This window comes from Camellia sinensis, chromosome 3 (assembly GCF_055761805.1).
Source record: "Camellia sinensis isolate YWXY chromosome 3, ASM5576180v1, whole genome shotgun sequence".
NCBI classification, from domain to species: Eukaryota; Viridiplantae; Streptophyta; class Magnoliopsida; order Ericales; family Theaceae; genus Camellia; species Camellia sinensis.
The window spans coordinates 45,694,732-45,708,737 of record NC_138963.1 but is presented as its reverse complement, the minus strand read 5'-3'; the positions used below and the strand labels follow the sequence as shown (position 1 = coordinate 45,708,737).

Genomic DNA, 14,006 nt, shown 5'->3' with positions numbered 1-14,006 from the left:
GTGTTGTATGCCTTCTAAATCCTTTCTAGTAAATGAAACAGTGCACAAGGGGAATTTGGGTACCGTGCGTACCTTTTTCGATGCAGGCTCTACTGACATGACCTGCTAAATTTGCATAGCCTTAGCAATCTCTTCTTTTAGTGTCTCCTCAGGTTCCTGAGTCACTGTTCCATGGATCACATTTATTATCAACCAAGGTAGGTACTCAATATTTGGTTCTCGTGGTGGGTTCCTCGATTCGATCACTTCCTTATCCTGATCAATGTAATCCCGGAGGTGTCCAGCTGCTACTAGGTCCTCCAAGTGTTGCTTCAGTGCCCTGCAATTCTGAGTCATATGCCCCCCTGCCGTGATGGTAGGTACATCTGAGCTTCTGATTGAGCCGAGCCGGATCTCCCAACATTTTCGGCGGCCAAAAAAAGAAGGGCTCTCTCTTGATCTTTTCCAGGATTCGATAGATCGGTTCTTTGAATACAGTCACAATGGCTTTGTAAGATTTGGACTTATCCACCTCATTCACCGTGACCCCTCAGTGTTCTCCTCGATCTGTTCTCTTCTTGTGCCGAGCTGTTTTTTCTGCTGATGCTACCTTGATGGGGATCTGATCATCTTCGAGGCGAGCGTACTGCTCAATCCTGGCACGCAAATCTTTCAATGCTGTGACCGGGCACTTGGTAAGTGATTGTCTCGACTTACTTTCCGGGCGCAAACCATGTTTGAAAGACATAACGACCATCTTTTCACTGCACACGTTTTCCTCCAGGTCATTGTACTCTTCATAGTACCTCCTAGCATAACTGCGCAGCGTTTCTTCCTGCTCCTTTCGGAGACCGAACAGTGTATCCGGCTCTTTCAGGATCTTAGTGTTGGAGACGAACCTGGCTAGGAACTCTTCGGAGAGCTGCTTCCAGCCATGAATTGATCCAGTGGGGAGTTGATCGAACCATCGAAGTCCAATTTCTCCCAAGTTGGATTGGAAGACTTTGTACATCAGTGCCTCATCTCGGCTCCATAGAGACATCATCTGTCTGTAATGGCTAATATGCGTCAGTGGGTCCGACTTCCTATCGTACGAAGTGAACTTTGGTGGGGTGAATTTCTTTGGAGGTCTCATGGCCTCAATTTCTGGGGAGAATTATGAGGAGACGAGCCTATCCAGCACTTGATGCTCTCTCTGGTGAATGGTACGGTCCAGATGATCTCGATGTTGCTCGTTCTGCTTGTTGCTGACCAACCAAGTATGAAGGTCTTGAGGAGGGTATTCAGTCTGTTGGCTAACCGTCTTCTGCCTCTTAGTGTTTCTTCGACGTGACCCACTGGTGTGGCTGCTCGCCGCCTCACTCTGTACCGAGATAGGCTGGCTTTGTTGCCCAGACTCATTTCTGGGGAACTTCTTTACTGGTGGCTCTCTGGATGAGCTCCTCTGTCGTAAGCGAGAGGGCTCTACTTTAGTCTTCTTTTCTGTTGCATCACCCAGTACCCTTTTAAGTTGTGCTTTCAGCTCCTGTATCTCTATCCCCATGGAGTCTATGATTCGATCTCTGTAATCCTTTTCCAGAAGAAAGTGATGAGAAGAACCTCCAGGGAAGGGTAATCGATGCTCGACGGATTCAGGGGTCCAATTATTGTTTCCAGTTTGTTCTTCTAGGACTGTTGGGAGTGCCAAGCCTTTGTCCTTTGTCTTCTCCGTCTGTGGAGTATGTGTCAAAGGTGGGATGTCCTCAATCCCCATCGCCAGAACTGAGTGCAGAGCTTAGAGACAAAGTGATCCACGTTCACTGCATCAATTGTGCGTATCGGATTCCGCACTAGATGAAAGTGGATCGGGGCTTCACACTCAGTTGGACTATCCAAGGATTGAGGTTCCTACCACAAGAAACACCGTAAGAGCTGCCCGGCCGGGGTTGGCCAGATAACCCCTCCGGTGTGGGAATTAGTGATCGGAGAAGAGATGTAGAGAGTTTTTTTTGGAGTAAGTGGGGTTCAGCTTGGATCAGTTTAGTTACCTTCAATGTGAAGTTCATGTAGTATTTATAGGGTTCCTTGCTTGTTGCTCAAGATGGTTTCATGGAGCTTAGGTGCTGCCAAGTTTCTTTTTAGCATTGCCCAAGGTGGGGGACCACCTGGTAGTTGTCATAGAATGCATATACTCATTGTAGTCATGCTGATAACAAACCACATTCTTTTGGTTTAACAGTTTCCGTGATTCTAGGTGTAGGGGACCAGCTGAGGTGGCATCCTCCATGTGCATGCATTCATAGCTTCCACATTTCTCTAAAGGGTTTCCTTAGCTCGGTACCGCTGTGCCTCGGCTCGGCCTTTTAAAAGATCGTTTATAGAGATGGGTTAGTCCATTCGGATATCTTTGTATGGGCTCGGCCCACTTTAGTTCGGCACATAGATTAGGTCTTGCAGTTCGGCCCAGCCCAACATCGTGGCTGGACTAGCCTTTCCACTGCAGGTTGGGCCCAAATGCTTGAGGACTTGGGTATACTGTTGATCATGGAGTTGGGCTCAATTGGCTTGCCCATATATTCATCTAACCCACTTGGATTTGGGCTTTAGTGGATTGAGCCGGCCCAAGGCTTGGATCCAACCCATTTCATATTCAGCCCCTTCAATGACGAAAGATGAGTCCTTCCGTGGCTGCTATGTCTAAAAATAAAATAAAAAAATAAAAACACAAATTATAGTGATAGTCGTTGTAATATCAATTTAGTTAATGTTGTTTTATTTGTAATAATTTTAATATTTAATTTTGCATTTTGCGTTTTTCTATATATATAGTATATAATCAAATTTTGTATATAAAAAAATTATATAGATAATTTGCGTTGTTTGGTTTGTTTTTAAGAAAAAAAATTTTTCATAATTATTTTTTAAAAAATGGAAACTAATTTGATAAAAATAAATATTAAAAAAATATTTTAAATTTTTTTAAAATAAACTAATTTTTTATTTCTTTAACCAAAATAGTTTTTATTGTTCTAGAAAAAATTTATGAAAAAAATTTATGAAGATCAAAGCAAACATGGTGATGTGTTTTTTTCTTAAAAAGAAAAAAAGTATGTAATTGTAGTAATAACAAAATATCATATCTTCTATTTCATTTATAACTTTGTTCAATACAAAAGATGACATGCAATATACATTGATAAATCCTAAATTCTAAATCTATAGCATATGGCATCACTACAAAAATTTCAGTTTTTTCGCGATGGAAAAATGCCATCGCGAATACTCCTAATGCCGTCTTAAAAAATATTTAGCGACGGCAAAGGGAGGGTCACAATAGAGGGTGTTGCTAAAACGTTTTAGCGATGACATGATGTTGTGGCCTTTTTTTTTGCGACGACAAATGTTGTCTTTTGTGATGGTGTTTTACTATCGCCTATAATATGTAAAAAAAAAAATGAGACCTTTTACGACTGCAGTATTGTACTGTCGTTAAAATTTTTATTTGAGATGGCAAAAAAAATGTTGTCGGGATTTTTTTTTTTTGCGACAGCATGACCTCTGTCGCCAAAATTCTTTTGCAACGGCATTGCCTATGTCACCAAAAAAAATATACATTTTAGCTTTGATGTTTTTGCGACGATGTGGTGCCGTCGCACCAGAAAAAAAAAACTGCAATAAAATTATTAAAAATATTAAAATTACCTGTATTAAATGGAAAAAAAAATTGAAAAAGAAACCAATAATGGCATAATAATATAAAAATTCCTGTATAGAAATAACAATTTCTCCATAATAAAATATTCTTGCATTCATAACTACACATCAACAAAATTACCCCACTACATAATGTTACATAATATATATATATATAATGTTTAAATACATAATGTTATTCACAATTCAAAATAACATAAACCAAAAACAAAAGTTTTCCTCATCATTCTTCATGGGTAACAAAAACAAAAGTTAGTCGCATTCTTCACTGGCATTCATTCCACAAGAAGCAAACTCCTCGAGAAATATCTGAAAACAAAAAATAAAAATAATTAATGACAATATAATTATGTGTTAATATGTTAATTACAAAAAAAAAAAACATAAAAATTTAACTACTATGCAATTACAAAAATAATTAAGTGAATAATTTTGCCTAGACTGAAATCCGGCTCTAACTCCTAAACCGGGAACCCGATTTGAGTCCCATCTTCTCCCACAGGTATCTCGTGCCAAGGCGGTCGTGTGTGCCAAGTTTCGTGCGAATCCAACACCGTTTGGTGATTTTGGGGCGTCAACACCTCGAATTCTAAGTTTCTTAAGGAACTAGTTTGCCGCTACCGAAATTCGGCTCTAACTCCCAAACCGAGAACCCAATTTGAGTCCCGTCTTCTCCCACAAGTCTCTCGTGCTTAGGCGGTTGTGTGTGCCAAGTTTCATGCTAATCCGATGCCGTTTGGTGATTTTGGGTTGTATATTTCCTTACCTTCTTTACACCTTGCATATTCTTGGTTCTATTCTTCCTTTCCTTCAATTGCTTTCTTGACTTCTCCACCTTTGTGTCCAGGCCGTTTTGTGAAAGAGAAATAGACAAGATATAAATACAATTCAAAGAAAATGAAAAACTTTTAGAGATAAATTCCATATGCTCACTTTATTACTCTTATCATGATAACAAAAGGATACATAGGAAACCTCAATATGACTTGATACTGCCATGTACTCGCAAAAAACAAGCATATTCAATTGAGTGATTTACATAAAATCCATTCTTTATAGTTGATACTCAGAGCTTAACACACGCATGCATACAAGATTGAGTATTTTGCATAAATACTTTCTAGATCCCATTTATTCCTTAAATACAAATGTGTACCAAACTGATCAGGACCATTTGAACACTAAAACATAGGTCTTGAATTTCCAAACCAATAAAAATCATTTGACCAATATACAGGAATTTCCAAGCACAAGTAGTCAAGATCTCAATATCTTCAGAAATAATTTAGAAAAGAATGAACATAATGTATTGAGTTCTCTTAAAAAAGTTTATAAAGCCATAAAAGATGAGTATGACTATTTGACCCAATTTAGCATAGCAGGTGGATCAAATAGTACACAGAACAATTGAAGTTTGTTTTTAACCATCACAATTTTGAACTCAAGATACATTTCAACATTTTAGCATTTAGGTGGATAAAAAATGTGCCATCTTTAATTCTCTATGCGAATAAATCTTATCATCTTATTCTCATGTTGTGATTGAATTCTTCACTGAATTCAAACATAAACAACGTTTTATTGAGAATTACTGCACTGCACTGCGTCAAATAAGAGAAGTAAAAAAGAATTCAACAGCATGATTGCTACTAAAAAAGATCCTAAATCAATGAATCTAAAATGAAACCCATACATACCGAAGCAACATAAATTGCAAACAATAGAAGAGAGAATGTTCATTTCAGTGCAAATTAGACTCGACTTTCTTCGCGCCCCCCCCCTTTTGGAGTGTCTCGAATTGGTCCTATAGTTCGGACTCCTGTCACGGTTCCGAATCTAGTCTTACAAAGTGCAATGTGAAAATGATAAACCCCAAAGAGTTCAATCCGGCAAATCATTTTGGAAAATCAGATTTTGAATCAAATAATGCCAAAACTGGATTGCTTTGCCAGATTATAGAGTCGTCACCTAAATGTTTTATTTTGGAAAATTTAGAAAACCCTGACTTGTGCCAAAGGCCACGTGTCTGTCATCACCAAAGTTGCCTCGGCTCGGGAACTTGGGTACGAGAGAGGAAGGTCCTGAAATGAGCACCCCCGCTCACCCGATCAAAGGATCAGCCTCTACTATCATGATATGTTGTTTTATAAACCTCATGTGTTCTTATCCGATTATTAGCTAACTTTACTACGTGACGCACACATACAAGTATAGACTAAATCACGAGAATTGGAACGAATTCAACTCATGTTTGTTTTCGAAAATGGTTTGATGGTGCCACTCTCAAGTGGGCTAAAATGCGGATTTGCCACCCTCGGGTGGGCTTAAAAACATGATTTGCCATTTCGCAAAGTGGGCTTAAAACTCACAATCATCGAATTATCCCAATTCAAGTAACAAAGCCTTCATCCACAGGCATTCATGCAGTTAATCAAGTAAGCACATAGCCTCATGGTAAGCATGCTATCATCACAACACTCACACTCATGCAAGTATGCTAAAGAATAAAACTTACAGTGTACTCCAAGCCAAAACAAAAAACTAGTTAGAAATATGCATGATCCTCACTATGCAAAATGCCTAATACAACACATGCAATAAAGCGACTAAATAGGCTCGGCTATCTAAGATGGCATATGAATGCAACGATTTGATACACGTATTCAAAGAAATATTGAAATACGATGTAGTTTGAATGAAACGCCGAGCCTCAGTGTATGCAAGACAAATGAATGATGCAAACATGCAAGCATAAGGTATGCTAATTGAAAATGACCCTAAACTAACCATCGAAAGCGGTTAAGTAAAAGGGAGAAAGACGTGGGGTTGAAAGACATGCACACACACACACATGGTTATTACAACATTACGCCCTCACGAAGGAGGGTCCGAATAAGCTAAGCTACACTAAGCTAAGCTAATCAAACTAATCTAATTAAACTAATTAGACTAATTATTACAAAATGAAATAAAGAAATAGGTAAACTAAGCTACTTAATTATTACAACACTTAACTAATTAACAGCTAGTTAATTAAATTACAAAACCAATGTACACTAATTAAACATGTAAAACACTAAACTACACTACCTCAGCTTGGCTTTAGGAAGTTGAATATGCATGCATTCAATTTTCGCCCTGAAAAGCCCACCGGTTTGCTCTTGAGGGACTCTGTTTACAAGGTTACTTCAAGAACTTTCTGCTCCAACTTACCAAACCAATGTTGAGGACTACACCAGTGGCCTGCCGGCCATGATTGGTTGCTGCCGGCCAAAAAGAGGCACTACCGACCAAAGATGTAGCACTGCCGACCATCAGTGGACCACTGCCAGCCACTGGTGTGCTGAATCACTACACTGCAACAGAGCACAAATAGAGGAAAATGAAGGGTTTTCCAAGGATATCTTTGTACTGTGCCCCTCCTTATCATCTCAAAACATCAAAGGAGTGGCACTCTTGGATCCAAAACCACCAATCAAGCATTTTCAATGCATGATGGCCAAAGATCCAAGTTGTACACTTTCAATAAATGCACAAAACAAGACTCAAAGGACCAACACCCTATCATGCATGATCAAGGGTGATGGAGACAAAGGAGATTGGCTCATTTCATCACTTTGAGTATGAAATGGACCAATCTACCTCGTGTTCAATATAACGTCTGATTGAACACATGCACAACATGCTTATCTTAGCCATGTTTTTCTTGTCCAATTCTTGTTTACTCATTTTAGCATTACGAAGCCATTCTTTAATCAGTTAAGTCCAAGATGAATGTCCTCTAATGAGAGAGGGGTCAACCAAAAGATGGTTTAAGACATGAGAGAGATCATGCCTTTGGTTAGGAGGAACCCTCAAAAGAGGGTTAAAACCATTGAGCACAAGCTCTATCTCAAGCTTAAACATGACATTAAGGTTAACCAACCCTCAAAACAAATGAAAAGTGAAGAAATGAGGGAGGTTGTAGATATTTCAGTGCTGAAATGACATGAAAAATAATACTACAACACGCAAACAACTCATGTACAACATGTTAAGAGCCAAAAACACTAAAGCTAGTGAAGAACACTACACTAGAGGCATGCAATATCAAGCTCAAATAACCAAACTAGCTCTGGACAGAGCTAAAACATGCCAAAACAGTGGCCAAAACATGCGGAGATTGAAACATAGATGGCAAGAAAAACATGCTCATATGTTAGGCTACAAACAAGACTCAAAGCACAACTCTCAAAAGCAATGAAAGAGTGAAGTAAGTGAGAGTGTGATAGAGCTAAACACACTGAAATTACATGTTAAATGATGCTACAACATGCAATGATCTCATGCAAAACATGTTAGAAGCCTTAAAACAATGAGCTAGTGAAGACCATTATAGTATAGCCATGCAATACAAAGCTCACAAGAGACAAACACTTTAAAACAGTCCTAAAATAGTTTAAAATGTGTCCTAAAACATGCTTGAAGTAGGCTAAAAAAGTGCTAGAATGAGAGGCTAATACATAGCACAAACTAGACTATTAAGCACCACTGCACTACAAGCATACAAAGCAAGCCTCAAGTGACTTAACCAGCCCCAAACAGAGGTAAAAAATGGCAAAAAAGTGGCAAAAATATGTTGAGACCAAGTCATAAAATAGTAGAAAAATATGCTCACATGTTAGGCTATCTACACTTATAAACAAGACACAAGGAGGGGAGGCCAACCCCTCCTACTTTGGACCTCAAAATATGGTTTTTGTTACTGAAAAACCTCTGAGTTTCAGTGGTAAAAAGGCCCAAAAAGTTTGATTTGAAGGTGATGAGAAATGGTGCAAAAAGCTTAACAAGCTAAAGAGAAAAAATGGAGGACAACCCGCTAACTCACAAAGGCTCAAACCACCACTTTTAGGACTGAAAAACAAAACTTTTTACATGCCAAAACCAGCCTTGAAATGGTGGAAAAAGATGGAAAAGAAATTATGAAAAACAAACTTAAAAGGAGAGAGTTATGCCTCTTGAAGCACAACACAATTTTAGGCAACAAAACCAAGCAAAATCACCTCCAAGGGCTCCAAGAAGACCTTCTAGAACCTCAGCTCAAGGATAACCAACTTTGGTCAAGGATGTATAGGCAAAGGAGAAGTGTCTCTACACTTGTATACACTTATGCACAAAGGTTCAAGAGAGAGAAATCTAGAGAGAGAGGCTACCAAATTTTTTTTCCTCAAATGTTCTAACCTTTAAAACAATAGAGAAGGCTCTCTATATATAGAAGAATGTAAGCCTTGGTCGAAAATATCCCAGAATGGACAGCTAGAATACAAATATCTGCCAAAATTTGACTTTTTCCATCAATGGCCGGCAAGCCATCATTGATGGCCGGCACATGTCCATTGTTGGCCGAAAAGAATCATCCTTGGACGGCAGGTGGCCGGCATAGGCCATTCATGGCCGGCACATGGCCAGAAAATCCCATTCATGGCTAGCAACTTCCACATCTAGTTGGCCAAAAAAATCTGCTTTTTGGACCCAACTTCAAATGGGAATATCTCCTTCGTCTGGACTCCTGTGCAAGTCATTCTTGAGCCTAAATTGAAGCCCTGGAAGTCTTATTTACAATGGTGGAAGCCTCACATCAAAATTCTAACTGTGCAAAAAGATATGCCTCTTTTAGTGAAGATTGCTCAGTTTCAATCCTATCCGGATTCATGTCGAACTTCTCATCAACTAGTTTTCTTCTCTTCTCTCCTCTTTTCTTCAACTCCAAACCCCTAAATTAGGTGTTTTGAAATATTTTTTAAACACGCAACATTTAACAAAATACGAGCGTCGAAACATTGTAGGAACTCTTTCAAAAACTATTTTGAAAGAGAGGGTCTTAAGATCTAAAATATTTCGGTCAAAATGGTTTTGGTCCAAAAAGGGGTGTGAAGTTGGGATTTGAAGCTCCTCTTGCTGAAGAAATCGAATTTTTTTACTGCACATCTTTCATCACCAAGTAAACGATCAATACTGCCCAAGTCTTAAGGGTGGTAAAAAGTGGAGTGTCAACAGTTGCCCCTCTTTGACAGAGCTCGAAGTCATAAAATGACGTGAGTGAATGTCAAAGGCCAGAGACGACCCATTTTTGATAAGGCCAAAGACTTGGACAAATAAACAAAATGCAAATGCGGAAATAGATGGTTGTGCCCGCACCTGCCTACGTATCCGTTTGCAAGGAATCAAACCAGCGTAGTTTAGGGGCAAGATGCAAATGGTTTGCATAATGCAGAACATAACTTATGATCATGCAATGAGGGCTGTAAGGAAACATCTAGATGCAAATTTTAGGCAAAGAAATGCTACAGTAAACTCATACATAAGCAAGTAAACATGAACCGAACCACATTTCATGCAGAAAGGATGTAAGAAAATTATGCAAATTCAACTGCGCATCACGCAGGAAAGGTAAAGAACAATAACCGTCTGGCGCACCCGAGGCGGCAAACATGATCCCAACACGTGGCACAAGGGAGAAAAAAAAGTAATGATAACAAGTGAAACGCATCCAACCATTATGCAATCAAAGCAAAGAGCGGTATAAGCATCAAAAATTTGTTCAAATGCATTTAACCAAAGCATCCTAACGCACCATGCGCGAAAGGGAAAAGGGAGCGGTGCAAACACCGGAGGGTGTTATAAACATCAGAGCACGTTCCAATGTTTCTAACCCAAACAAAGAGGTATAAGCGACGAACTACGTTCCAAACGTTTCTAATCGGAAGAGAGGTATAAACATCGGGCGTACCCGAGTGTTTCTAACCAAAGCGAGGTATGAGCGTTAGACACACGTCCCAAACGCTTCTAACCAAAGGGGTGGTATAAACATCGGGCATACCTGAATGTTTCTAACCAACGCAAGGTGTCGGTGTAAACACTGGGCATACTCGAGTGTTTCTAACCAATGCAAGGTGTCAGTGTAAACATCGGGCGTACCCGAGTGTTTTTAACCAACGAAAGTTATGGTGTAAACACCGGGCATACCCGAGTGTTTCTAACCAATGAAAGGTGTCGGTGTAAACACCGGGCGTACCCAAATGTTTCTAACCAACGCAAGGTGTCGGTGTAAACACCGGGCGTACTCGAGTGTTTCTAACCAACGAGGTGTCGGTGTAAACACCGGGCGTACCCGAGTGTTTCTAACCAACAAAAGGTGTTGGTGTAAACATCGGGCGTACCCGAGTGTTTCTAACCAACAAAAGGCGTCGGTGTAAACATCAACGAAAGGCATCGGTGTAAACACCGGGTGTACTCGAATGTTTCTAACCAATGAAAGGTGACGGTGTAAACACCGCGCGTACCCGAATGTTTCCAACCAACAAGAAGTTGTGTAAACACTAGGCGTACCTGAATGTTTCTAACCAACGAATGTTTCTAACCAATGAGGAGTGGTGTAAACACCGGGCGTACCCGAATGTTTCTAACCAACAAGAAGTGGTGTAAACACCGGGCGTACCCGAATGTTTCTAACCAACAAGGAGTTCAAAGGACAGGAATGATCTTACCTGGAGGTCCTCTGAATGAACTGTGCATATAATATTGTGCCTTATGCTATTAGGGATCTTCTGTTTTTTCTTGGTTACACTTCCAAACCATAGGTACTACTTTTCTTCCTGGCCATGTTCACAACTTTGCTTATTCTCCAACAGGGTGACAGACTAGGTTGGTTCAGTATCTAGAATTGAGGCGCATACATGCTACCTCAACCTATGGGGCTTCCATACAGATTTCAAGCCGGGGATGCACCCCTGGGTATTTAAACCAGACTTTAGTCTCAGAAATTCCAAACCTTTGTGTTCTAGGCATCAGCCATTCGAACTCTAGTTTCCACCGTCACAGTTGATCTCCTAGAAACTCATTGCAAACACAGCCAAGATGTCTTTGATAGGAATGGTACTTAGGGAGAGCACTTCTGATCGCCATTCTGGCTTTGAAGTAGGCTTGAGGTTGAGGTTGAGGTTGAGGTTCATTCGTACTTCGGAGCATTAAAAAGGCCTGAAGAGGTACATATGGAATGCAATCTCAGAATTTGCTGAAGTTGAAACACATTCAGATGCTCCGTATGTTCCCTCTTTTATTTTGCTTTGCAGTTTGAAACCCATGTAGCTTCAGATAGGTCCTTGCTCTATTGTTCTCACATAACCCAGGTTGAACCCTGTAGTTTTATGAAAGAACAAATCATGTTTTGCACAAATGTGGAGAATGGCATGGCACTCTGAGCACAAAATGATTTTTTTTTGAAATTGAAATGAGAAATGAGTTCTCGACCGGGTATTGAGCCTACAACTGACTGCAGTCAAAACGACTTAACAAAGGAAAAACAAAGGTAAAACAACCTAAACACATCTATAAACACTCAAAACGACTCAAAACAAGAATAAAAAACAACAAACACAACACTTAAATGTGTTCCAACAACGGGAGACCTCTCAGTTCATGAGGAACTTGTTTCTTCGGGTATTGTTTCCCACCCTTTCTCATTTGTGATTCTCACATCACTTTGGCACTTCATCTCTATTTCTCTGACAAGCCATTTCCTCACTTTTTTTCTCAGCGCACATCTCTCTATTCTTTAATCTTTCTTATTTTTTTATCCCTCCCCTGGGTGGTTGATGGATAAACAGGAAGTTGTGGGCTCTTGCCCCTTGTATTCTACTAGATTCTCATTCTTCTGCTTACAACAGTGAGCTCTCCCACAGAGGGGTTGTGTCACGACTGGAGTAAATCTGCAACTCACATCGGTTGACGATGCCCCTGGCTTAGCTTGATCAAGGTGAGTTACAGCATGTCCCACCGGCCAGGCATACAATTGATTGGTTTCACACATTGCATTTTCTACATCCCCATTCCGGGTCAGATGCCAATCTGGGTGTGATCGTCCGAGTGAAGGAACCGAACATCCCACTCCAGTTCATGCTTCGCACTTAGCTTGATACCTCACCACTTAGAGGATGAGAAAGCTTTCGGCTTCAATTGTGCCCTTTTCTGGTGAATATGGTGCCCTTTCTGGCAAATATGGTGTTTTTTCTGGCAAGTATGTTGACAGCGGGGGAAAAGACAGAAAACCTGACTCAACTATGCCTCTAGTTCATCATTTTGACCATTTTTTGTTTTTGGCTTTCTACTAAAACAATTTTGACCAATATGAGAGTCATATTAACATGCTTGTTCAACTTTCTGATTGGAAATCATGTAAGTCAGGTTGTAAGCACTGAAAATTTTCCTTTTTTGGGTCCAAGAAATGGTCCAGTTTTGGAAAAATGGAGTAATTTTTGAGAAAATTAGTCAACCTCATTAAAAATCCTCAAAACTATTTTTGCAGATGGCCACTGCTCAACCAACGCGGAATTTACTCTTGAGATACACAATCTCCGATCTGAACTTGATTTGTCTTGTAACTGAATCTTCTAACAGAATAGGACGATCAATTTTGAACGAAGACAAGCCAATTTGCACATGGATAAATAGCCAAGTTTGAACAAGGATAAACCAATCAACATGGATGAGCCAAGCAGGCTGAAAATGGATTGGGGCCGGACTTCATGATGAAGTTTCCTACGTATCCCAAACATGGGAATCAGGCCGTATGTAGTTCCGGGTTGAGGTTCACTCGGGTGTTGACACTCTCCTTTTGCGCTCTAACTTTTACCGAGGTCGCCCTTCCGGGTTTTCAACCTTGCGAGCTCTGTTTTTTTTTTTTTTCTTTTCATATCTTTTATTCTTCTTTTCTTTTCTTTCTCTTCATTTTTTTTCCATTTTCTTTATTTTTGTTCTTTTCTTTTTGTTTTTTTTCAATTGCTCTAACTTTTTCTTGGGTCGCCCTTCTGGGTTTTCAGCCCAGTGAGCCTCTCAAGGATAAAAAAAAGTTTAACTTGTCCATATTGATCAGTTTTGAAATCTCGAAGCCATCTGAATCCAGGGGAATGAATGCTATTCGTTGATGATGTAGGAGCCCATCCAATCGTGTCTGAATTTTGCCCCTAGTGTTGTGGATAGGAACTCGATTGTCCTTCAGTAATAATTTCTCTTATTCCAGCTGCTGGAATTTGGCTTTCTTGCCAGTCTTCATTGGTTTGTGGAATGACCCATCTTTTGAATCTTTGAGCACATCTGACATTTTTGCCCCTAGTTCAAGGGCTACTTCTGATCTAGCATTGCAAGCTTCCTTTGATAACATCTGACCTTCTTGATCTAACTTTCTTGCCCCTAGTTCAAGGGCTACTTTCGATCCGGCCATACAAGCCTCCTTTGATGACATACGACCTTATTGCCCTTTGTTCAAGGGCTACTTAAAATCTGACCCTGCGAGTCTC

At 40.0% G+C, this 14,006-nt stretch overlaps 1 protein-coding gene across 1 annotated transcript; it reads right to left on the bottom strand.

Moving 5' to 3' along the window:
- Positions 1 to 529: 529 nt before the first annotated feature.
- On the bottom strand, positions 530 to 1,114 carry LOC145821470 (uncharacterized). Its single transcript, XM_082917992.1, has one exon. It carries the CDS (start codon positions 1,112 to 1,114, stop codon positions 530 to 532), a length of 585 nt encoding a protein of 194 aa, XP_082774118.1.
- Positions 1,115 to 14,006: the final 12,892 nt, after the last annotated feature.

Coding starts and splice junctions, on each gene's coding strand:
- LOC145821470 (XM_082917992.1), bottom strand. CDS start 1,114: ATGAGACCTCCAAAGAAATTCACCCCACCAAAGTTCACTTCGTACGAT.